At 43.7% G+C, this 26,338-nt stretch overlaps 1 protein-coding gene across 1 annotated transcript; it reads left to right on the top strand.

Annotated features, from left to right (window-relative positions):
- The first annotated feature begins 350 nt into the window (after positions 1-350).
- LOC8025959 (cytochrome P450 2C31) lies at positions 351-25,569 on the top strand. Its single transcript, XM_042290305.1, has 7 exons — positions 351-360; positions 473-579; positions 10,515-10,819; positions 14,754-14,869; positions 22,524-22,782; positions 24,963-25,153; positions 25,361-25,569. The coding sequence occupies exons 1-7, from the start codon at positions 351-353 to the stop codon at positions 25,567-25,569; spliced, it is 1,197 nt and encodes a 398-aa protein (XP_042146239.1).
- Positions 25,570-26,338: the final 769 nt, after the last annotated feature.

Consider the following 26,338-nt stretch of genomic DNA (forward strand, 5'->3'; position numbering starts at 1 on the left):
GTAACGCGCTGACGCTATTTACACCACCACAACGCGGACAACGCCACCAATGGTAAAGCTCAGAACCACGCCTGCCTTGCTACTCGACGAACATGGGAAATCTTTTCTTTCTGTTTTTGTTTGCGCCGGATATCCCATGACGCATCGCGCTCTCCGTTCGCTTCTCTTCGAGCGCTTGCTCGAGTGCACCGTTTGGAACGAAAAATATAGCCAGTCGTTCGAAATACAAACGTGCGATTATCATTTACGGTTACTATCCGTCTTAACTCATTTCCGTACGAAATCTGAATATTTCTATTTTTGTTTCCGTACCCCTTTAAAGCACTTACCCTAGACACAGAGAAGGCGATATGTTGCAAGGTGAAAATTGCAATTGTTTCATTTTGTGAGTTGTGAAATTAATAATTATTTTTCGGTTGAAAGGAGGGCCTGTTGTCTAGAGTAAATAGATATCCCACTTGCTTTCTTCTAGGTATGTTCAATCTTGACGGTGAAGCGGGGACAGAGCATAGAAGTTTCAGTCTCCGCGTTCTTCGAGATCTGGGTTTCGGAAAGACATCGATGGAAGAGCATATCAAGGTAAGTGTAACGGCTTACCTAATAATCATTGACATAAAACAGAGCAGGTCTGTTGATTAGACATGATCTTCAGAATTATCGCGTTGAACTGCTTGTTTATAAAATAAGAAAACAACACCTTGATATGCATTGATAGAAACAGTAGTTCAGGTGGTCTGTGTTCGTAGCCGCCCAGGTGACGTGGCCGTTTGTAAACAACCTGAGACGATCGGTCACATACTTATTTTTGTTGAGAAGCCTTTTTTTTTTAAGGAGCGGATGTTCGTCTTTTAGCGAGCCTTGGAGAAAGATTTTGATGTTATCCCAATGGGCATACGTTATTCGGATGTTAAAAATAACAGTTAGAAATCAGTCTACACAAAAGTGGCATCTTATATCACTGTTTAGGGAAGCCTATTGGCCAATGAAATACAATTTTTCACTTCGTATTTTTGACGTGCATTACACAAAGGCGTACCACTGTAACGTATATCATTATAAAACCAACAAGAATGGGCTCTCTGCCTCTGCAGTGCAACCTTTGACTGTAGAAGTCACAGAACTACAACGCTCTCGGTTTGCCCATACGTCTCACTACTTCCGGCACCAGCGAAGGGATTTCCAGCATAATTCCCTAAAGGGTCGTTCGGTGGAAACGAACCACATTTCGTTCCATCACTATTCTGTGCCGTTTTTCCTAAATCGCGATCGAGTTGATACAGTTTACTTCGACAAGTCGAAGGTGTTCGACAGAGTAAACCACAAATTGCTTCCGTATAAGCTATCTTGTAATGGTGTTTCTCCTGCACTCACCAGATGATTTCAGTGTTATCTTACCGACCGTAAAAGCAGTCTGCGAATTTTAAATCGTTTTTTTGGTGCGTTTGTTTCTTTGTCCGGTGTCCGTCAGGGCTCTAACCTGGGACCATAACTTTTTTATTTATTTGTGATATTGAATTGTGCGTGAAAAATGCTCGGTTTTTGTTATTAAACGATGACTTGATTTTAATATTCGGTCACTCAATGACATCGCACTTTTACACGACGATCTATCACACGTGCTTCAGCGGGGCTCGGCAATTTTTTTCTTAATCAATCCTGATAAAACTGATGTGCTATCAATGTGCTGAAAGAGGGAGTCAATTTTAAATACCTGCGTTCTTTGGTTCCACTATCATTTTGCGTGTGTCTGTGGTTCGCGACCTAGGAGTTTATTTTAATGATCATCTCCTTTTTCCTACTATGTCTCTCAAATTTTCGCATCAGCTGTAAGATTGCTGAGCTCAATATCTCGCTTGTTTGACCACATACTTTCTTTATTCATTGTGCATTATTCGGTTATTTTGCAGCCTAATTCGTTTTCGGCTGGAGTTTGCAAGTGTTGTGTGGAATTTCGCCCCACCAACCGATGCATTGCGAATTGAAAAAGTTCACAAGAGCTTTATTCGAATCGTTTGTAATCGTTATTTTAAACAAGGGTGTTTTTATGGCTACGAGTACATGGTCGAGGCTTACAAATATTATGAACTCGAAAAGTTTGGCACGACTTACTAGAGTTACGGATAATAATTCATGACCACATAGACAGCAGCTAGCTGAGTTGTCTTGACTTTCAGGTCTCTGCGTTCCAGTAGACAAGACGGTTGTTTTTATCCTGGCTCTTAGAAGAAACTTTTGCCGGTCTCACGTATTCAACTGTTTTTTTTTTTGTTTTTTTTTTTTAATGCCATATCATAAAATACTTTTTAGGATGCTTTCAGAGACTATGTGTCTTTTAAACGTAAACTAGAAACCTTGCTCTCACCGCTAATCATACTGTTTTCCTATATATGTGCTGTTCATATTGTACGGACGTATGTGCCCCACAGCAAGACTTCGGTCGTTCTGTGGGGCATAATAAAAAGAATAATAATATTAATAATAATAATAATGTATGTATGTATGTATGTATGTATGCATGTATGCATGCATGTATGTATGTGTGTATGCATGTATGCGTGTATGTATGTAAGTATGTTTGTATGTATGAATGTATTTATGATTTTATTTATGAATGAATGAATTAATGAATGAATGATACCATCATGTGTGTGGCCGAGTTGGCAACGGCGTGCGGCGGCCAGGCAGAGGGAGGAGGTTCGAACCCCGCTTGGTCCAGTCCTGTCCTTCCTTCTTGAGGAGCACCACCGGGGCAGTCCACTGACTGTTTGAAGCATGGATGAAGTCGTCATTGAGCGTTTCTCGGACCTTCTCACAAATGGCTGCCATCTCTTTCAAGGAAACCCAGTTCGGCGGTTGACAAAGTGGGTGCGCGCATGGGGCCCGCCCATGACAAAATGCTGTATGAGAGAGAGGGGGGAGAGGAGGCCCTAGCAAAATGGAAGATTTCGGAGGGGGCCCGGGTCCCACAGGCCACCCCCCTGGCTACGTGCCTGTGGTCGGCGGAGAATCAGTTAACGACCCTCCGTACATGGCATATGCTCGCACTCCATGTGCGTTGGCTGATTCGCCGATTACAAGGGGTCCTATTTTAAAGGTACCTTTATGCTGACCTTGGGAATGGGGTATTATTCGCCTGGGGTTTCTCCAGCAGGAGACCGAATTTCGGTGGTTCTCCCTGGTTGCAGCGACTGGCTGAGGGTTCAGGGTGTTTGGGGTCAACTTTCAAGGTTCGCTCTTCTTGTGGGACCCGCTCGTCTTGTGGTTTATCTTCCGGGCTCAGGATCGGACTTGGTTCCCGGTTCCTCGGGATGTAAGAGAAAATGACATAGGGTAAAGTAGTCTAGGGCTGGGCAATTGGTCGGTTAACTTACGGATAAATCGGTTAATGCTTCGATCCCTATAATTTCTTCAACGGTTAATCAGTTATAATTTGATGAATCCAAAGAGAGTAAAAATAAAAGCTTTCACTATGCAGAAGTGTACGAGTAAACCTATACGATGGGCACGTTTGGGTAAAATATTCACCTAAAGTAAACTGTAGGGGTGAGATTTGTGACACCAGACAAGTGCAGGTTACACGTGTCCCGGCCCCTTTAACACCGTGTAAGTGTCCGTTTAGCGCAGCAGGAGCTATTGTGAACAATCAAAGGAGGTCGCTCTTGCCGGAGAATATCAACGAGCCTTTTTGCCTCAATCAGTTGAAGTAAAAAGCCGAGAGTGTGAATGTCTTTCAATTGTCCTCAACTACACATCGATATACGGCGCAATTAACAATAATCCATAATGTATATTGTGCCATTTATTATATAGTTATCACAAAAGCAAAAAAAAATATTACGCATGAAAACAATTGAGAGTATTAATTGATTAATTGATAGATTAAAAAGTGGCGATTAATCGGGTTAATTAAATTGACGCCCAGCCCTATAAAATACCTAGCACCTCCACCAGGACGTACGATGATAGCCGAACATGACCTGGAACTTCCCGGAATAGCAAATATTGATAAAAGAAAGGACTGGACAAAGCATCCCTGACAGTGGAACAAAACTTACTAGAGTGCTTACTCTTATTAGTTAAGAAGCTGTATTGCTTTAGTGGCAGGCTCTCTGACTTACTAAAGAACGTTTATACTTATTAGTTAAGAAGCTGTATTGCTTTAGTGGCAGGCTGTCTGAATAAATCCTCTCTTTCGGTGTTTCGACGACTGCCGGGAACAAACCAAACGGAAACAGATCTGGGACATATTTTCTGGCATAGAATTGCAACACCTGTGCTCCGTGAAAGTGCAGGTCTATGCCAGAACACTTTAGAAATCAGCACAGCAGTTTTTAGCACGGCACAAAAACTTCCAGCTTCAAACTAGCTATTCGGTGCGCCGCACAACTCTAGTGAGCATACGGTCGTTTGGACGAAGCGGCACCAGCACTGCACACCGCCATGCACTACTTACGCAATTACTGCAGCTAAACTGTGTATCTAAATCAGACTTGTGCCTATCTCGAATACTTAACTGAAGATACTCTATTTCAAAATCTTTTGGTAGTATTTTTTTTTTTGCTAATACATTTGAACGAAAGAATTTGCTACCCAGTCTTAATGGCATTTTTCAGTATTTTGTGTTAATTAACTCAAATATACTTTTTAGAGCTTAAAAACACTTGTCGCAGGAATTGTTTACGGGTATTGGCGGTGTGCGCGAGCTACAGGGGGCGCTTCTTTAGCTATCATCATCATCGTTCGTGACGTCACGAGTAGGACAGACTGGGACAGGCCGCGCAGATCTTGGATCCCTCGGCTCGTCACCTCGCTTCACGCGCTGTTTCGGTAACGCGCGACAAAGCTTGTTTCACGCGTTGTGTTTTTTTGGTGAAGTGATATTTAGAGTAGGACATTTTACCAAAGTTCGAAACCGCACGTGGCACGCGTAGTCGTGCCAACAAACATTTTGGGAGCTGAGGTGTCGAAGCGCTCGGGTAGTGGTTGGCTGTTCTCTACCCCGTACAAAAAAGGTAGAATGATAAAGATATAATATCCAACGCTTTATCCCGCTGCAACATCTACCACGACAAACAGGGTGTATTTTTTTATTATGATTCGGACAAAATAAAACTAAGAAAGGAAGGTCTCGTCGAATTGAAAATAGGAAAGCGAAATGCGAGAACCTCCCGCGTGTGTAATAAACACTTCAGTGAAAGCGACTCCGTGTATCCTGTTGGCTCCAATAAGTTCTGCGAGTGCTGGTCTCTTATTAGTTTCGAGTAGGTTCCTTTTTTTAAATTTTGTAAACCAGTAAACGAACGTTTTCTCAAAATAACTGGCAGGAAGAAGCGGACGCTGACTTCCCGAGTCGTTTCAACTACATGCCTGCTTATTCACACGGTGGGCACGAAAGGTGCGAGACCCCCTTGCAATCGAAATAATCTAGTAAGTCGATGACACTTCAGCGTCGCAGAAAATCAGGAATGAACAAGCTTTAAATTACTACCGTTTGTATGTTCAATCTTTTGCGGATCTAAATGCGCATAATGCGTGCTGCGTTCTCCTCAGCGAGCGGTTTTAAATTTGTAAACAGTTCTTAGTAGAAGTAGGATAGAACAAATTAATCAATTGCCTGAATTTACCGGGCCATGGCCGACAAGTTAAGAATTTACGAAAATGTCTGCTTTTCTTTCGAGCAGAAGTCGCGATGTGACAAACCTCTTTGCCACCTATTTGATTCGGGAGGAGCTAACGCCAGTTGCTGACGAGCATTTGCGCGGCAGCAACTGTCGAGTCACACCTGGATAGAAGCGTCGGTATTGGTAAGCTCAATGTAGCTAAAACGAGCGTACGGCGCTTTTCCATTCAATAATTCATTTATTTTGAGTGGCACACCAACAGCATGACGCCTTTTTAGTGATGCACTTTCCAGATTAGTATGTAACAGCACAACAAAAATATGAATAGGAAGAGAAACTTTAGAACAAGACAATATAATCAACCGAATTTCTAAATCTACGCGAGTCATCAAAAATATCAAGGCTACTATTCTCAGCAATCTGTTCACAATGGTTATACGTTGATTGTAGTCATGTTATGGGTTCTGCTTTATGCAAACTAGAAGAATAAAACATTGAGTGAGACCTGCAAGAAATTCGAGGAACGCGTAACTAAATGCAACAAAGTAATACAGATGAATCAATTATTCCATTCGCGACCTTGTGCAGAAACTTCAAGTCATGTCTCATTCTTCTGTTATGCAATGTATCCAGTTTCGTCAGGTTGCATATTCTATTATAACTGTAGTAATAGTCTAAATAAAAGAAGCGATCATAACGTACACGAAATAATGGTCTCTCAACTCACTTGATGATACATGAATTTGTGACTCCAATACATTTCCACACCAACGAGGCGTATTTAATACGACTACGCACGAGTGAGCACGACAAACGTAAAAGCAAAGTGAACTCAAAAAGTTAAGTATTGCACGTGTGATTGCTCTCAAGACTTTAAAAGATGCATTCGTTATAGCAATAACAAGGTGATTGAAATTAAATACCGGATTCCAATACACTCCCAAATCTCCAAAACACAGGCACACAAGCAATAGCACTGTCGTCTAACGTATAAGAAAAGGTCGCAGTATTATGCTTTTTCGAAAATGACATACTTTTCGTCTTTGTCTCATTAAAAACAAGGCCATTCAGAGAACACCACGCCGAAATTTAATTTACATTACGCTGTAGACGCTCACAGTCCTTTATCGTATTTACCAAACTAAACAACTTAATGTCGTCAGCAAATAACAGTAATTGCGAGTGTTTAATGGCGCAAGATCAGTTACGAAAATTAAAAACAACAAAGGACCAAGATTGGTGCCTTGTGAAACACCCGAAGTAGGTAAAAAAAGGAGTATATAAGCAGCTCGACACTCGCGCAAAATTTACCCGATGAGATGAATAACTTCCAAAAAGCCGATAGTACCAATGACACAGACCGTAATTGCACAGCTTCCTCAAAAGTAGCTGATGATTTTTCATCAGCAGCATCACCTTTCATGACGACAGGGATTATCAGCAGGGTTCCGTGTTTTCGGTATTGTTCTTAAAAATCGGGTTATTTATCGGTGTTTATTTCCCGTTTGCATCGGTGTTTTTCGGCGTCTAATTGTAATGGCGGGGGGAAATCGGTGTTTATCGGGCTTGTGTTATAAAGGGACTGTATAATTACTAAAGAAAGCATCATGGTTTATAAGTTATCAATTATAATATTTTCTCCACTTATGCTGGTAAAGATAAGAGAAGGGAACGGGGCAAGAAATGTAGCTTTGACAGAAAGGATCAACCCCAAAGACAGTTCAGTGCGGCTGTGTACTGTGTCAATGACAAAAAAAAGTTGGGCAGATGCTTCTCTTCCACAAAACTGGCGTGTTTTTTTTTTTTTTTTTTTTTTTTTTTTTTTTTTTTAAGACAGTTTGAAATCGGGATATTTTGGTTTTCACCGATTCAGAGAAAACCATCTCGGGGTTAATTTTCGGTATTTTTTGGTATATACTGAAGACACAGAACCCTAATTATAAGGTGGGAAACAATACAGATGCAGGGTAAGCTCTTAAAACGTTAACCAAGATTTCTCCCAAAGTTGTAGGCTTTTCTGAGCGCAGTGCTTAATGTGGTGAAAAAAAAAAGCGACAACCGCGAGAAAAATACGAGGAGTTCTTCGTGTCCCCTAGTGGCTTTCTTTTTGAAGTTCAGTCATCTCCGAACGCAGCGCTTGGGTAATCTATTTCCGTTTTTGATCAACGTAAACTTAGGATATACTACATCGTCTACGGCGCTTAGTGAAGCAGTGCGTCCAACGTGCGCACAATAAAATTTTTACGAAATTTGATATTCTGCGATATGGCTATACGTGGAGCGACCTCTTTTTGCTATTTGTAACATTCACCAGTGTGATACTACTCCTTGTAGACTGCATAGAAGAGCACTGCGATTTTGTTTTCTTTGTTTCTGCTACTAGCAAATATATTATTCTCGTGTCTTTGAAGTCAATATTACGCAATACAGAAGTACTTTTAAAAGTAATTAAATTACATTACTAAGTATTTCTACTCAACTCACTATATTTTGCAGGGAACGTGGATTGGGTAGTACTCTAAATAATTTTAAGCGGGTATTTAGTAACTTATTTTAAATAATTTTCTCGAGTATTTTGTCTACTACTGATTGAGTACATTGCACACGCTTCACTGCCGACCTCGGAGATTCAGATGGTCAACGAGACTACAAAAACGTCGCGCTAAATTATATTCTAGGGATACCCGAATCAATCCCAGGTCCGAGCAACGCAGGGCCGATTTTCTCTCTTTCGTGGCGATATCACGGCCGATCGCCAGAGAAATGCGCACTAAAAGTTTCTCCGTATTTTCACGTTATACCTACGTGCGAGACTGCAATCAACTCAGAAGTCGCTTTCGGCCAGTTTCACGTCAGAGCTCCGGCATCTGAAATCAACTCGCTCAGACGAACGACAGCGAAAAACGCATCCGACAAGCTCCGACCCACCTGGGGCCAGCCACTGCCTGGACGCTGTCGTTTGGCCCCTGGAGTGACGTATTTGGTTAAGTCACGTGACGAGTAGTTACATTTGCGTACAGTGGCGGCGGCCTGGACGGGGTAACTTCCATGTGCGGACAGGAACCCCAGTTTATCGCTCCAAACCCTTTACCTCGTTGGCTTTCAGGACAACACGAACATCGATACATTTTTATGCTCTCTAACGCAGTAAGAACGCGTAATATAAAAAAAAATGCATCGCAAAATTGTTTTTAATTATAGTAAGTTACAGATCAAGAAAGTAGCGGCACTTCAAACGGATTCGTATATCCCTACGCCACCTCTGTATCCAATAGCGTCCCATCGTTTCCGTGACGTCGCGGTCAACGCGGAAGGAGGGTCGTGCCTTCCCGTAAATATCTTCCTTATCTTTCAAATTTGACTTAGTGTTGCGGAAGCCACGAGAAGGAGATCAGAGTTTTCCCCCTCCGATGGAAACAAATACGACTTTCAAGGGTTAGGTTCCCCCTCCGATGAATACAAAGGCTACTTTCAGGGGCTCGGTTCCCTCTCCGATGAATACAAAGGTCGCTTTCTTAAAAAGTGTGGGTCGGAGACAAGTTGGCATCACTCTGTAGACAATATCTATCCATTGAAGCGGAAGAAGAAGCGTTTCCAGTGAACTCTTCTTTCGACTGCGGAAGGATTTGAAACGGGCGCATCACGCTTGTGGGAGGAGTTTCTGCTACCTTTTTGGGGGGAGACTTGTAACCGACTATAGGGAGGTTTACAGTAGGAAGCACCAGCGCTTTGGGTCCCACGAGCTGCTTGGGGCGTCGCACCAGGCATGCGCAGAACGTCTGCGCGTGCTCAGTGTAACGCTCCAAGCTGCGCGGATCACCGAACGTTGTCGGGGTCCCCTACTCCAAACTCCCTAATGACTACAGTCCGGAAAAAAAAACACGGGGGGCGCTTAAGCTTCGCCTTTAAATGTGGAACGCGATAAGGACGTAATCGAAAAGCCTTGTCGAATATAAACCCGCGCTCGTTCCCAATCCGTGCAAGCCTGTGTGAGTGGTCTAGTCGGTAGCGTCACGTGTCACGTGACCTCACATGACGTCATTTTGCGTGATGTCACACGTGACTGTGACGTCATGACCCTATCGACCTGCCAATTTTAGCCGAACATTTTCCGCTAAATTTGGCGGGAAAATTTTCCGCTTAAATGTGGAGTGAAATTTTTTCTCAATTTAGCGCGATATCTTTTGGCCAAATTTAGTGGGTTGATAGAATTATGCCGGTACACCCAGGTGTGACGTCGCACGCTTTACGTCACACGTGGCTGCGCGCGTTGCATTAGGGCATTTCTTGGTCGCACTGACGCCTGATTTTCTGCGGCACGAGCTCCTACACTCTTAAAACAAAAAAGAGAGGAGAAATGGAGGAAAAAGCTATGCTCCTCCCTGTCGCCATTGGAAGGGGAGGAAATTGCTCCCGTTCCTCCATTTCACCGATTCGCATGCACCGCCGCCTGGTGGTGCTTGGAAAAGGGTCGAAAACTTCCTCCTCCATGTTTGTGACGGTCGAACCACCGCTGCCGCTGCGAACATTGTCCAGTGGCGGTGAGAATGGTAGATGAATGCTCGTTCTTATCGGTTATATGAGATTCTTTGCCCTCCTCAATTAAATAAGAATTTAATAGGAAATTAGTTATTCGTTGGATTTAAAAACCTTTGGCTAGGTTGCGTATTCCGCCGCCTCAATAAAAGGTTTATAGCCGTGTCCATCTATCCATTCATCCATCTGCCCTCTCGCATCGCTCTCCCCAAAGAAAAGAAAAATATTGTCTTTGGTATGTTTAAATTCTGATAACTGAACACAGCTTCCATGTGAATTTTGCTTAACAGCATTGCTAAAGCCGTGTGTATGCTCTAAAATATTTCTTGCAATTTTTTTTTCCTTTTTTTTTTTCAGGAGGAGTTGTTGAACCTTGTCAACGAGATCGACGGAGCCAAAGAACGTGGCATCCCTGTTTTCGAGTTGATTCTCCAAAGCCTGCTGAACAACATTAGCGCCCTCTTGTTGGGAACCAGATACCGTCTAGGCGACCCAAAGTGCCAATACCTAGCGAAGCTCGCCGGGGACTTCATAGAGCGAATCCACTGCGCCCCGATCATCCAATTCAAACCTCAATGGCTGTGTCGAGTCGAGGCTAGGCTGCCCTTCACCAGGACGGGTGCTATGCGCAGGTGTCGTCTCGCAATGATCGACTTCATCGGGTAAGGCTCTATCTTTAGAAAGATATCTTTGTACACGTAACCATATCCACAATCCCACTGCTCACAAACATGGGCGTACCAACCCGGGGAGGGGGGGGGGGGGGGGCAAGGGGGACACTTGCCCCCCCCCCCCCCCGTTGTAAGAGTGGGGGGGGCAAGGCATGTGTTTGCCCCCCCCCCCCCCCCCAAACAGCCGCCACTGGGCAGGACAAAGACTGGCCGGCGGCGCCCAAAGGATACTAAGGGCACCGCCGGGGGAGGCGGTTGGTTTGCCCCCTTACTCAAAAACGAGTTGGTACGCCACTGCTCAAATATCGTACAACCGACACGGTGTTCGCAGCAGACACGGTGACAAAATTAACTAGAGAAACGCCTCTTCGAGGCATGTCTGCTTTTGCATATATGTGTACATCAAACATGTCTTCAGAGAGGCTATTTTTATGACCAGTGTGGCAAAAACAGTGAAGGAACGCGCCTCAGACGGGTGTCCGTACACTGTATCTTGTATTATGTATTGGCAGTGTGAACGCGCGCGTCATTAGGAACAACGGATTTATGCGAAGCGCGGCATAACCCAATCTCACTACAGATTTGAGAATTTTTCGGAATGGGGGGTTTGGTGGCCAAGCGTGTGTTAGCACACTGCAACTCGGAGCTGAAGATAATGATCACAGACACACGCACAAATACTCTTATACACAGACGCGCACGCGCACGCACGCACCCGCACGAAAACAAGCACAAGCCTATGCCCTTACACACATAGACACACACAGACACACACCCAGGCACGCGCGCACGCACTCACGAACGGATGCATACACACGCGCACACAGGCGCGCGCGCACAATCGCACACGTACAGATAGATCTGTACTTTAGCTGCAAACAAAAACAATGTTACCTGGAGAACAAAATTTTCCACGGAGGCGCGCCTTGATCTATTGTCATTGCCACCAATTGAATACCGCAAATAAGGCATACACAAAACTTACATTGAGAAAACAATTGCTACAGATGTTTAAATTAAAGACTCAGCGTCATCTGATGTGTAACATTTGAAATCAAAAACTCCGCCTTCCGCGCACACGTTTTGTCTCGCATAAATAGTGATCAAGCTCTCTCCGCATATGTCAGCGTCTAACCTCTTGGGTTCTCAACGTCTTTCGGTCTTGCGGAATCGGAAGAGCTTCTCTTCTCTTATTTACCTTATTTGCGTAAAAAAAAAGACACGCACAGACGCACACGTGGGCGAACTTACCCATATTAGGCTTAAATTGTGCGATGTAAATTTGACGAGCTCACATTTTGCATTTCACAGAAAATCAACTGTGTGACGCTTAGTGAGCGAAAAGACACTAGTGGTAAGCCGATGACTTAGTGTGAGGAACACATTACATATGATTATCAAGAATGAAGCACTAAATATAGTGCAACAAACCCTCGCAATAATTTTATAAAATATTGAAACTTGTCTCGATCATTCTAATAAGCCCGGGAACAACAAAATATCTCGTGCGTCCTTTATGCGAGTGTTATGTTTTATTGTGACTAATTAGTTACGGGGAGCTTTGGGTGTTCTTGGACGCGTTACACACACTAACGCGCTCACCGCGCTTATGGGAATGATCAAAACAAGGTTAAATTTATTCTTTGGTGGAGTATGTCATGAGTATGCTTTCATGACGAGTTTTCGACGGGTCCTGCTTTTTCCTTGAGTGTTTGCAGAGCCTCAAATTCTTGGTGCTATTGTATTGCTAGGGATCCCTTGATGGTAACTGTGGCTGTCGCTAGAGCACTATATAGCTCCTTCGGAGCAGAGTAGCGCAATCTAGAACGCCGTCTCTCGGCGACTAGCGGCGAACGCCCGGAGGTTCCAACTGCGGTCAGAAATGCATGGAGAACGTGAGAAAATCGTTGTTTCTTCAGTTTTGTTGGGATGTACGGAATGGCAATCATTTTTGACATAATAATGAAACATTTTAGAATAATATGCGATAAGTTTTGTGCCATACAAGGACGTAACTTTTTTTAAATAATTGCCTGAGCGGCATCACGCAGCAGACGACACGGCGACGTCACACCTTTCACGTGACCCGCTCCGGCCAACCCGAAAAGCCCATCTCCGCTGCGAGCAAAAATCGTCTGCTTCAAACGCCATTGCATTGGAAATTGCCTTCTCAAAATTTGCACACGCATCCGATATTATTAAAACTTTGATAAAGTGTTTAGCGCTTTACTAACTTCACGACAGGCTAGTTTTGAAAAGTGTGAACTCGCCGTTAATTTTTTAATCAGCCGTGTTATGTCGACCTCCATGTATTTTCCCATAGGGCGGGCCGCCTCCTGGAACCCTGAGTACCACGTGACTCGCGCCGAGCCGCTCTGTCGGCCATGTTGTCGGCAAAGCACGGGGTTCAAAGAATTGCGCTACTCTGCTCCGTAGGAGCTATATAGTGCTCTAGCTGTCGCAAGAGAAGGGGGTTTATTGTGTCTTTTACGCTATCTGTTATCCAAAGTTGTGACGTCATATACGCCTGCTTCGCTATTCCTTGGTACTTTATGATCCGCCCGACGCGAGTCCACGTGGGGACCGACGCTTAGTTGCTCGGGAGCCAACTGCGCGCGCCGACGGTCGCCTGCGGACTAAGTAAAATTCGCAGCCGATAGTCGCCTGCGAACTAATTATGCTGGGCTCAATATGCCCTGCCGCCGACGGTCGCCTGCGGACTATGCATGCTAAACTAAGTATCACTCGCCGCGGAGAGACGCGTGCTAACGCCGGGGACCGGCAACGGGAAGCCGTACGTAGTCCAACTGCTTGTGCTCGCCTTCATCTTCTACCTGTGGCGCAGCAGTAAATAATAATAAAAAATCACCCTGGTGTCGCCGAGCAAAGGCGTCAGCTAGACTGCGGATCGCGTGAGCGCTTGGTGAAGCCACTGAGAAGATCGCTGATTGGGTTGAATCGTGCCTGTGGTTATGATTGTGTATGAAGTACTCTGACAATTTATGTTTTCTATACGAGTTGGAGGCTCATGTTGTTGTTGTTTTCTGCTAGGGTTATGCGAGATTTACGTTGCCTTCGACTGCGTGCAACGGATTTAGTCAGACTTTTTTTTTTCAAATCTATTTTAACACGCAATTATGCATGTTTGCGATGCTCTGCCTTCTTATGTTCTGCATCTACAAGTACCCAAATAAATAATTAATCATGCGAAGACTTCCGAGAACAACTAATATTTCAAATATAATTGTCATGGCTTGAGGAATTACTATTTTTCCTTGAAACTTGACCCCCCAAAACAACAACCTCGACAATTTTAATAATACACGAGAATTAAAACCCCAACATGTTCTGCATGCTAATGTACGATAAGTGTCTGACCTGTGACCAAAACGTGCGAGGTGTGGTGTCAAAAAATGATGTCAGTAGTGATTATTAGTAATTGTTCTGGTGCTGTGATTCAGCGATTTTACCTCTTCCCAATATTTTTTAAGCGTAATAACAAAGTTATTTGTTTATATATTTAAAAGCAGTAAGAAGATATCAAGATTTTTCGTAGTCGACCGCCCTGATTTTGATAAGCTCAGACTGTCGTTCGCACTTTGCAATCAACTTAAACCAAATTTACGTATACAATAGCAACAGTGAAGGTGTGTTGGAATTGCTGACACATGGTCAAGATGATTGCTGAGAAATTAAAAAGCTTTTTTCGCCTAATCCATTAGAAAACCTTTAGCTTCTAAGACAAGGTAAAACCACCCAACACTTATGTGCTGAAGGTTTTAATGGCATGCTTGTATAAAATATTGGCCATTTCTTTATGCTTGTCACTTGAGATAACCCGAGATACTCGCCTGAATACAAAAATAATAAAACAATTGAAGAATGTACATGTCATAGTATTAAGTGTTTTTTTTTTTATTCTTAGGGATCAAGTTAAACAACACGAAGAGACAATACAGGCAGACGTGACCCGAGACTTCATTGATGCCTTCCTCAAGAAAGTTGAGAAGCACCGGCATGATCCCAATTCTGCGTTTCAAGGTAGGTTGTCAAAGGATATGTGTAGCGCCCAGTTGCCGCTGCAATAACCATATAGTGTTTAATCCCTCGAGCACTACACTCTTCAATAAGGTTAGTAAGTAGTTAGTCAATGCTGAAACTACTACAGCTATGTGGCCGTTACTACCTTTCTACTAGCTGTGTACTGCATAATTTACGCCACAGGTAGTAAAATTCGGTTGTGTATAGCTCGAAAGTTTGTTTAGTGATTATTACTAGCCAATACAGTCGAGCTAGTTACCCTTACTACTTTTGTTAAATGCAGCTATGTTGAGAAGCGAAAACATGACCACTAGGAACACTCTCAGAAAAAAAAGGTGTATTATTACACCCCTTGTCCCATATAATACACCCCAAAACTTCAATTCGACGTACAGCGCCCCATAATAGAACAGGCGGCCCCAAAGTTTACGAGGGGCTTGGTAGCCGTTTGGTACAACTTATTAAGATAGCTGATGTACGTATTATTGAATACAAAAAAGACTATCGGAGTTTTCTTGGCCGTACTGCGAAAGCTCCGTGTTTTCTTTCTTTGGTCTTTGATACGTACTTTAGCAATTTAATAAGTTATATCGCACTGTTATCAAGCCCCTGGCAAAATTTTGTGCCGTCTGTTCGACTGGAGGGCACTGTACGTCGAAATGAAGTTTTGGGGTGTATTATAGGGGACAAAAGGGTGTAAGGTGATACCCTTTTTTTTTTAGAGTGAAGCGCAGATGCCCAGATATATCGATCGTCGTAAATAATTGTAACATGAGCGTTTACTGGTTGCAAAGTGATTTATCCCTTGGTCAGTTCAAAATAAATTTTAGGAATAAAATATATAAGAAAAACGCAACATTCTTGTAAAATCTATTATTGCCGAGGTGATAACCAAGGAAAGACGCAGACTTGGCCGTAGTTCAACTACTCTACTCAAACTACTGTAGTTTAATTACTTTTTCGAGTAACTTGATAACTTTCAATTACAACTTGATTTGGGTAATTAGTAGTTTAACTTAACTACATTTTTCAGGTAACTTCTACTCAAATTACTGACCACTTTTCAAATACAGTGCTAGTTTTACTCATCACGAAAGTTTGAGCGCAGTAGTAAATAAGACGCCGGCAGATGAAATGGCATTCCCGAACAAGGGGCCCACTCACATTCCGTTCCCACGCACTTATACTCGGTAACTGTAGAAACTGCATCCCAGGCGTCTTTTGGCCAAGGTGACGACGAGCAGCCAAAACATAACACCGGCGCGCACGAACGCAGGAAGAGATGCTTAACAAGCCTTGGTCGGGTATTGACCTAATCCGGAAATACACGCAGGCGCCGCGCCTCCAGCTGCAACCGTAAAAGACCCCTCTGAGGGTGGTTATTTTCATGTTGTCTGCCTTTAGCAAGTCCTGCCTCAAGCGGTTTGGGGGTTCCACTGGAGGCACCACTGAAATGACCTCGCAGCTGGGCGTCTGTTCCCATGGTCGCATCGTCGTCAGCGCATACTCCCTTGCGAAGCCGGACTACCCCACGCACAAACGCAGACATGATTAATCTGTTCACAGGGGCAAGTTCCCGCTTCCAGCTGCGATGCTTGTTCACGTAATCCTTCTCGTCCTTCCGACCTTCCAATGCCAGGGAGACCTCTTTGTTGAAAGCGATTTACTTGTCAGGCGTGTTAGGCGCGTCAGGATACCGGAGTCACCGGCGAGAATTGCGAGTCACCCTTGGGACATCCTTTTGTTGGACTCGACGTCAGCGGCGAAGTATACAATTTTTTTTCAGTAGCGTAGAACTAGCACTGCACCAGCACTGCAACTGTTGGACGTTGTCCAACAGAACGTGAACAATCACTGTACATCGCATATTCTGTAGGTCAAGTAAAGTCTTGTGATTTGACAAAAAAAAATAGGTGCGAAAATATCATTGATGTTTTTAATCATAAATACTTAAAACAGGACTTGTACGAGTAAGTTTAAGGACATAATGCAATATTTGTTTCCTGGTATAGCCAAGAGTCGTTCTCGCCAATTCTCTCGAAGACTGCGCGTACTCTTCCGGATTTCTACGTTGTTGCGAGTTCAAAATGCACAAATCTACTGAAGGGTATTTCTGACCAAAATAAGCGCTTTCATTGCACACTTATGCGCGCACGCTGCTTTTCGTGCTGGAAGAGGATTACAAACTTGGTAAATGTACAAAGCGCGGCACAGTTATCCTGAACCATGAAATCGTGCGTCGCCTTTTTCAACCTAAGATGAAGGCAAAAATTGCGGCAGTGAATTTTAGGTTTCGATGAGGGATTGAACGAGTTCGTGATGATATTCGAGATTGCAGGTTATAAATTAGTTAGAATGGAAAACACAGACTTCTGTGGTGTTTGCTCATCACGAGCCTTTACCGACAGGCCTGAATGAGTGAACCCCGACAAGAAGCCAAGGCCGTGCTCGGCATGTCTATGTGGGTGACTGAACGACAGACATGTACAAATTACTCAAAAAAGGTAGTTAAGTTAAGTTACTGAGTATCAACGCCAAAAGTAGTTGAAGTAGAGTAGAAATTACGCATTTGTGATAGTAATTGAGTAAACTACTAACTACTCTAAAAAAGTAGCGAATTACTCTGAAGTTACTTTCGAAGTTACTTTTTATGTTTTTGTGGCAGCAAAATGAACAGAAGTTTTGATCAGTGAAAAACCCTGCGAGCCGGAAATAAATGCCGTCATTTTATGACTTCCAAAATAGTTTATTCGCTCGCCGAAGCAATTGTCTTTCAAAGTAATTATCGGAGAGTTTTCCTCTTTTCCTTCTAATGACGTCCTCGGTCAAGCTAAGAAGAGGTTCCACCGTGGCGCTGGATGCAAAGACAGCGTTCAATTTCAGAAGCAGGCTGTGCAGGGTCGGGTAAGCGAGTGTCGGCATCTTTGGTGTCCATGACGAAACATGTGAGGCTTGCCTCGGCTAGAGGTTTCTTTTTTTATAACAAACTCTTTTTTTTTTCCTTCGGAAAGTTGAGATTGTTATGACTGCCCCTCTTTATTCTTACGACGTTCGGAGATTTCGCCGAGCGAGTGCACCTGACCGTCAAGGAATCAAGTCTCGCGCCACAACGATGAGATCATCCGGACGACTGCGCGCCTAGTTGCAATGTTATAGCTACGCCATTTAAAAAAAAAAAATTTGTTTTTTGCCGTTGACGTATGGTTCGACAAAAGGATCTCCCAAGGGTGACTCGAAATCCTCGCCGGCGACTGCGGTATCCTGACGCTCCTGACAAGTAAAACGTTTTCAACAAAGAGGAGGTCTCCCTTGCGTGGAAGGACGGAAGGACGCGAAAAATTACGTGAACAAGCATCGGCGCTCGTACAGTTGCAGCTGGAAGCGGGAACGTGCTCCCATGAACGGATTATCCGTGTCTGCCTTTATGCCCGGGGGAGTCCGGCTTTGCAAGAAAGTATGCGCTGACGACGAGACGACCATGAGAACAGGCGCCCAGCTTCGAGGTCATCCCAGTGGCGCCTACCGTGGAACCTACCACTTGAGTCAGAACTCACTAAAGGCACACCATGAAAACAACAACAACCCTCGGTGTGTCCCCGTCTTTCACGTTTGCAGCTGGAAACGCGGCGCTTGCCTGCATTATCGGATTAGGTCAACACCCGACCAAGGCTTGTCAAGCATCTCTAACTGCGCTCGTGCGCTCCGGTGTTATGTTTTGGCTGCTCGTCGTCGCCATCTTGGCCCAAGGACGCCTGTGATGCAGTTTGTAGGACTGCCGAGTGTAAGTGCGTGGGAACGGAATGTGAGGGGGCCCCTTGTTCGTGAATACCACTTAATCTGCCAGCGTCTTATTTATTTCTGCACTCAAACTTTTCTGATGAAAAAAAAATAGGATTAAATTTCAAAAGTAGTTAGTAATTTGAGTAGAAGTCACCTGAAAAATGTAGTTAAATTAAACTACTAATTACCCAAATAGAGTTGTAATTGAAAGTTACCAAGTTACTCGGAAAAGTAGTTAAACTACAGTAGTTTGAGTAGAGTAGTTGAACTACGTCCAAGTCTGCTGAACGAGCATATTCTGATAGCCTGCTTATATTAAATGCGATCAACTTTAAATTGACACCTACGCATTCAGTCGTGCGTGTTTGTAAGCACACAGTTTAGAAGAAAAAATGTTTGCACGCCCAAGAACGCATAATTGAGAAGAAAAATAAATTCGAACATCTTCGAACGAGAATGGAATCCAGGACCCCAAGATTCTGAGCCCGACATTCTTCCAGTGTACAAAGGGGGTACTTTCGTTTCATTATCTATTGACTCTATCTAGCAAGAGGATATTTAAAGACCGAGAGATTAATTTGCTATGCCAAGGTCGCGAAGTGAGTGGGTAACAGTTTAACTATGTCGTACATGACCCCATAACATGATGTTACGTCGCGAAAAATATTTAAAAAATCTGGGGTAAAATAGAGAAGTGTGTATCCATTTCTAGCGCTTATTAACCAGGCAAGAAAAAAAAAGCTGAGACAGGTCTGATATTCCACCGAAAACCTAGTGCACATGTTCGAATTGCGTTCGAAAGCACAACAAACAGATATGGCATCCTGCAGAGAGGTCTTATTAGAATGGTCTATTGGAAAGGGGATCGAACTGTCGCGCCTTTAGTGGCTAAATTGAGAACTACACCAATGGGGACAACAACAACAAATATTATTTGTCTGTATTTTGACGCACGCTCGGCCCATGTAGCCGAACGTTACGTCAACGTCTTGCTGGGGCTCGTATTCAATCAATGATGCCGAACGTGGACACAGCAAAATATTTGGCACTACTCGTGTCCAAGCCTAGTCCCGCGAACAATCGAGAAAGATCGAGTAAATACTTCACTGCACGTGCCTTGTGTTGGCAAACACCAACATTACTAGAGGGGGTCAGTTTGGGAGCTCGAGCGGCATTCACCGGTGGAGCGGGGGCCGCTGCGGTGGCGGGCGAAACAGTGGTGCTGCCGTCGCCGTGACATTAAGGCCTTACGTGACATCGGTTCTCCCTGCGTCGTCTGCTGCACTTGCATCACTTGCATGGTATGCTACAGGCTCTACCAGATCCGCTGCGAATCCTCCGCTAGCTTGCATTGGTTTTGGAATTATCAACAGATCCCGAGCTGTAAATCCACCATTTTTAGAAATCGACGATTCGAGACGGCTGTTGCGGGGTTTTTGTAGTTGGAAACGATTCACAGGGGCATCCGGCATGATCTCTGCGGGAGTGAACATAGCCCAAGAATACTCTCAATCCCTCGAGTGTTGATAGCCTTGGCTGAGTCGCACTTTGACTCCTACAACTTGCTCTGGCACTTACTTTGGTGACAACCAGAGGAAGATCTTTTTTTTAATGGGGCAGCCCTCAGCTCAAAAAGTACGCCTTGCTTCTCCACAAGCTTGAAGAAAATCCTGTGATCCTCGGACGTCCTTTGACGTTATATTTCTTTCACTGGCGACTGTGTTTCTGGAGTTCCTGAACAGATGTCAAAGATATCTGTGCGCGTGTTTGTTAGGTTGCTGTCATCGTCGTCTGCTTAGGGATCGTATGTAATTGTCACATCAGGGGCAACAGAACTGCCTGCAGCCTAAACAACGCTTCGATCGGTTGGGGCCTTTCTTTTCCTGCTTTTCGTGGTTGGTTGTAAAAAATGTGCGGGGACATTCGAAAACAGACTCGGAAGAGCATCTTTGTTTTGCCATTTGACCTTTATCATCAGAATCGTCTGCCTATCGATGACGTACGTCTATTAGCTATTAATGTCGTCGGGCTGAAAATGCTAACACCACAAAGGGTTTTTTTTTTTTTTTATGTGAGTGTTAACTTTTTTTGGTGGATCGCGTTTGGCCATAATTTCAGGCGCACAGAATCCTTTGGAGCAGTAAAGTGGCGATTTTCTTCACTTTTCGACTCTAGTCAGTCGAATACCCGCTGCGACAGCCGGGGGCACCGCAGGTCGGCATGCTTGCTCGTTAATTTGCGAACTACCCAAAGCTCCAGGTGCCAAAAAGAACACTTACGAACCTACGACGAGCCCTCATGACACGATCGAAAACACGAGGAACAACGATGAGTACGAGACCCCGCTGAGAATCGATATTAGGGCGACTATAGTGCCACCTCTCGCGCACTCTACGAAATGGTGCCACGCCGGGAATCGAGTTTTGAAACCGACCCCCTCTATCGTTGGTAAAAACAGAACTCTGGGGAAAACAAGCTGGACGCAGCGCCCCCTATAGTTCGATCTCCTCAGTAATAGTAAATCACGTGACTCTGTCATCTGATCATATCGAGTAATTTTACGTCACGGAAAAAATAAAAGTCACGATATAACCAAAAAAAACACAAAAAAGTAGAGTTAAAAAAAGTCCAAAGTTACTTATAAAAGCCCGCAGAATAGCACAGAAATCCACATTCTGTCCATACTGACTATCTTGTCGGACCATGGAAAATCGAGGGTAACTGCTGTGTAGCAAAGCAGTAGTCATGCTGACCACCGCTGCAATTCTTTTGAATATGCCCCTTTTACAACCGGCCAGGGGACGTCAGCACGTACCAGCCGCGCACATTAAGAACGGGCGTTATGGTATAATCTTAAAACTGTAACGTGAGCTCATTACAGCTGTTCGTAGGAGCAGCGCGCAGTGAGGTGGTCCAGGTATTCCGTTAGCAACAGGTAAATAATCCCTAATGCTGCCGCATTCCATCTTCCATAGCAGCAGCGAGAAAAAGGTGTAGTTTTATGTTTTCTCACATTCAACTCCTTCATAAACATCGGCATTGTGGGTTTCACCTTTTGGGGGGCACCGCGTGTAAACAGAGCAGGTTCCTTGGGTCTGTATAACGGCGTGTTTATCGACTCAAGTGCCACCAGATTTGCCCCAAGGCCAACATCGGCACTCGGAGCCGCGCTGCCTCTATTGGCGGGATCACGGAAGGGGGAAGAGAATGACAAGAAAGCAGGGCTCCGTCGAGCAGAGCCTCCCCCATCCCTTGCCTGTTGTTTTGGGCCGCCTATATAGCATGCGGGAAATGTATGCATCCGGGGCTGCCGGTTATAGGATTCTCCAGGATATGGGTCGCATCCACGATAATTCTCGAGGGTGTGCCGGCGGCACATTCACCCTAAAGGGCCAGAAAGACACCGCCCTCTTTGACGAATGCGGCCTGGCCTCGTATCCGGGAAGCAGCCATCACAAGGCTCCCCACGGCCTGCAAGTGCTAGGCCTAGATAAGAAGATGGGGAACGCATGATTCCAAAAACATATATGCAGGTAGTATTAGCACCCGGTTGCCGCTCCCATCCGTCGTCGCGAAGTCGACACTGGCGAGCCATTTTCTCTTTTCATATCAACATTTTTTCTTCTATCAGCTGTTCCCCACGCAACTAATGATGACCGTCTGTGTTTTGGCTATGACTCCAAGATTAGTATTTCCTCTTTCACAAGTCTTCTTCCTCTCTTTTTCACCGAAAAAGATCCTACCTCGGACCATCGCGTACAATTGATATAGTGCTGTCGCGTAATCTGTGCGTGTGCCTAATTGCGCAATAAAGGAAGAATCCGCACCGCAAGGAGACTCATACACAGCGTTGCTATCCTATGTGTTTGTGCAGTGTGCCACCTGGTGGGTAACACCGTGGAACTCTTCTTCTCTTCCTCGAGCAACTTGCCAGTCATGATCCACTGGCTGCTGCTGGTGTGCGCGCAGAATCCGGAAAGGGTGCAAGCCAGAATTCAGAAAGAGGTCGACGACGTTGTCGGCCGTGACAGACAGCCCACATGGGAGGACCGCAAGGTGATGCCGTTTACCATGGCCAGCGTACTTGAGATAACACGGTGGAAGGTCACGGAGCCCATTGGAATGCCTAGAGGGTAAAATATTGCTGTTCTTCTCCTTTTATTGTGTTTTCTAACCTTGAGCTTGAGAGCTAGCGAGCAGTGCCTGGGGTTGTGCCCTGATTGATCGTTGCTTCGTTTTCTACATGAAACACTTTCCTCTACCTAATTTATAACTAGTTTCATGTTTTCGGTGTTCATTTTCTCGTTGATTTTTTTTCGGTGTTAATATATTTTTGTGTCAAAGTTTCGGCATCGGACAAAAAATCTGCTTTTATCGGGGCTCCTGTCAAAGAAATCAGCACACGGGCATGGAATTCCTCTTCCTCCTGGGACCATTCGCGTGACCCGAATAACTGAAAGAAAATCCTGTACCAATTATAAAAGTAAACGGGACAAGGTTCCCGACAAAAGAAACGGCCTCACTAACAGCCCCGGGGGGGTTGTGCTCCGATTCAACACAAAATAAATCTGTAGACAAACAAATCTTTTTCAGCGAAGCTTGGTATCTTTCGTTTCAAAGACAACTTAATGTGGCGGCTTTTTTTTTTTTTTCGATTTAAATAAACCAGGTTCTGGGCTTCAAGGTGTTTACCGATCACACGCAACCCTACTAACAACTCGTTGGAGAAGTTTCTTCGGAGGATAGTGCTTTTTGGGGGAAGAGAAATATGATCCTGTGTCTGCGTGCCGATGTAAAATTGTTTTTCCTCTGCCTTTAACTTTTTTTTTTATAGAAGTTCTAAAGTTGGAAGGGTGTCATAAACGTGCAAATAAATGCCAGCTCTATGAACTCAATTTATTCAGTTTTGCAAGAACAAGAGGGCATACTTTGTGCGCATATAAAGTATACATTGAAATATTACAGCACAACTGCGATCATAGCAATAAAAGCTAACACTCAATATTTTGTTCAGATAAGATGCGTGGCTTGCACATGATATTGTCACACAATCTGTTAAACGCACATTTGTTCATTTGAGCAACTTTAATTTGTTTTTATTCGCACAGTCTCAAAGCAGAAACTTTTTCCGGTGTCTTCCTTAGGAAAGTTTTAGAGAGTTTATACAAACTAGTGTTTTAGCCACACTAAGGTGACATTTTTATGTATAAATACGCTTTTCTTATATTTTAAGGATGTCTTACGACTTAATACAAGTGTTGTGTGTATTCCATTAACATTAGTTTCGTTTAAAAAGAATCCAGATGTTTGCTTCACTGTGCCACTTAATATTATTTCGAGTTTGTATTTTATGACGCGTGTGTCCATGTATGTATGTTCCGCCGTTATGTGTTTGACATCTGATCTGCACATTTCTGAAATAAAATAAAATATACGTAAAGATAAGAAGATAAAACTGCCGCAGTTCTACAAGCAGGAAAAGTAACTTGATTTAGTAGAAAACTGCCCCCTAAAAATGTGCATCTTACATTTTTATGTGAAAACGCTTTATAGGATAAATAACGGAAATGTAATATGGTGTTATCAAACGAATGAACAAATATCTTTACTTTTTATTTGCGTGACATTATCTACTCACCTCCAGTAACCTGGGCTTACTTTATGGTTTTACTCAGAGGTCGAATATAATAAAAGCGGCAATACTTTATATTTATTTTTGGAGACGTTTTTACTACAGGAACGTAATAATGATTCAGTCGGGTTACCTGCATTCCTAATCTTAGGATTGTACTGTTAGTGGCCTCCTCCCTCTGGCTAGAACGACTTATTATAAAGTGTTTTTTTTTTGTCATATATGAATTTACTTTTGTAATATTACCGGCGTTTTCAACTAAAAAATAGAGAAGATATCAAGCTCTAAATGCACATCATGGCGCTTTCCGTCATTTCAGCCAAGCGAAATTATTATTTTTTTTTTTTTTTACGTAACGCCCTTTTCCTTTATTGTTATTTCTCAGTTCCCTCAACGTAACTTCCTCTTCCATCAAGACAATTTCATTTTAGGAATTTTTTCATACCGAAAAGAAAGACATGAGAGAAACGCTACCTCTTTCTCGTCTTCTGTGTGATTATTAAAACTACAGTTGTGAGTTAGCGCTTGTACCGTCAGTTTGTTCTTGACCTTCGCGCTATTTATTTCGAAATAGGCAGTAAAACGAATTGCTGCCGCTGCAATATACAGTATACGTTGGACGAACTGTCTTCAAACGTCTACATTGTACGTTGAAGATTGTCTGACCTCTCCTTTTTCTAGAGTACAAGAAGGCACCTCCATCGGGGAGTACCTGATTCCCAAAGGAACAGCGGTTGTGGCGAATGTTATGGCAGTACACAGAAATCCAGAGCTTTGGGAGAATCCGGACCAATTTGATCCAGAGCGATTCTTAACAGCCGACGGCAGCGAACTCTCCAAGAAACCGGAACACTACATCGCGTTCTCGCTTGGTGAGATCAATCAATTCATCAATAAGTTGGTCAGTCAATAAATAAATTAGTCAATCAATCGAGCGATGAACTGTTCGATCGATCCATTAAAAAATCAAGATAATGCGCTCAAATGATTTTTTTTTTTTCAACCTAAATTAACGTCTCACCGCTTAGAGCATGCATCTTTCACAATACAAAAATTATACCGTTCATTACTGCTTTCAGGGAAAAGAATTTGTCCAGCAGAAAACCTGGCAAACATCGAAATGTTCCTGTACCTGGCGACAATTCTGCAGAAGTTCAGCGTGTTTCCTGATGATGGAGTACAACTGCCTGATCTCGGATGCATCTCCACATCCTGGCGCCATCCTTCTGTAACGAAGCTGCGCTTTGTTAGACGCCGATTGTCGTGGCAATTAACGAGCTTTTTCTGATGTGCTTCGGCTTGTATGTGATGATTTATGATGTCTTGCTTGTTCATTAATAAAACGTTTTACTCTTTAGAATATAGCCATACAGAATGTATTTGCTAATACAAAATGTAAGGCTCCTATGGCTTCATTATTTCATATCTAGCAAATATTGTATTTTGTATATGTTATTGTATATTGTATTGTATTGTATATGTTATTAAAAAATCCGGGGAATATACAAAACAGTTTAGTGAACAAAACACCATTACCATAAGGGAAAGAGTGCAGGCGAGCTGCATGGTTAAACGACGAAGTTGAAAACCTTGAGAAAAGGGGAAATAAAAAAACGGACAAGACAACACAAGCTCTCAAACGCAGCTGAGTTTATTGACACGGAAGCACCGATACACTTTGAGACGGAAAAAAGGAAAAGAGAAACCTTAATGGACAGACCAGGACTTAACACGGCCAATAGCTGGACCGGTTAAACCTCTCCCAAACCCCCCATGCACCTGGTGGGGAAACACACATACCCAGCGAACTGAAAAACAAGCCCGAGGTCACTTCTCAAGCGACCCCAGAAAGCATCTTATACCCCTGTCAGACGGGCTAGTTTAGTGTCACTACAAGCGAGTGCACTTCAACCCGTCGAAACACACTTGAAGTGTGTTGGTGCTACACGGGAAAACTTAGTGTCACTCCAAAATGATGGCAATGATGATGGGTAAGTAATCCGCACGCAAAATGTTAGAGTGTATAGTCATTTTGTCATAAATAACTTCGTCGTCTG

This window comes from Ixodes scapularis, unplaced genomic scaffold (genome assembly GCF_016920785.2).
Source record: "Ixodes scapularis isolate PalLabHiFi unplaced genomic scaffold, ASM1692078v2 PGA_scaffold1__304_contigs__length_218370807, whole genome shotgun sequence".
Taxonomy (NCBI): domain Eukaryota; kingdom Metazoa; phylum Arthropoda; class Arachnida; order Ixodida; family Ixodidae; genus Ixodes; species Ixodes scapularis.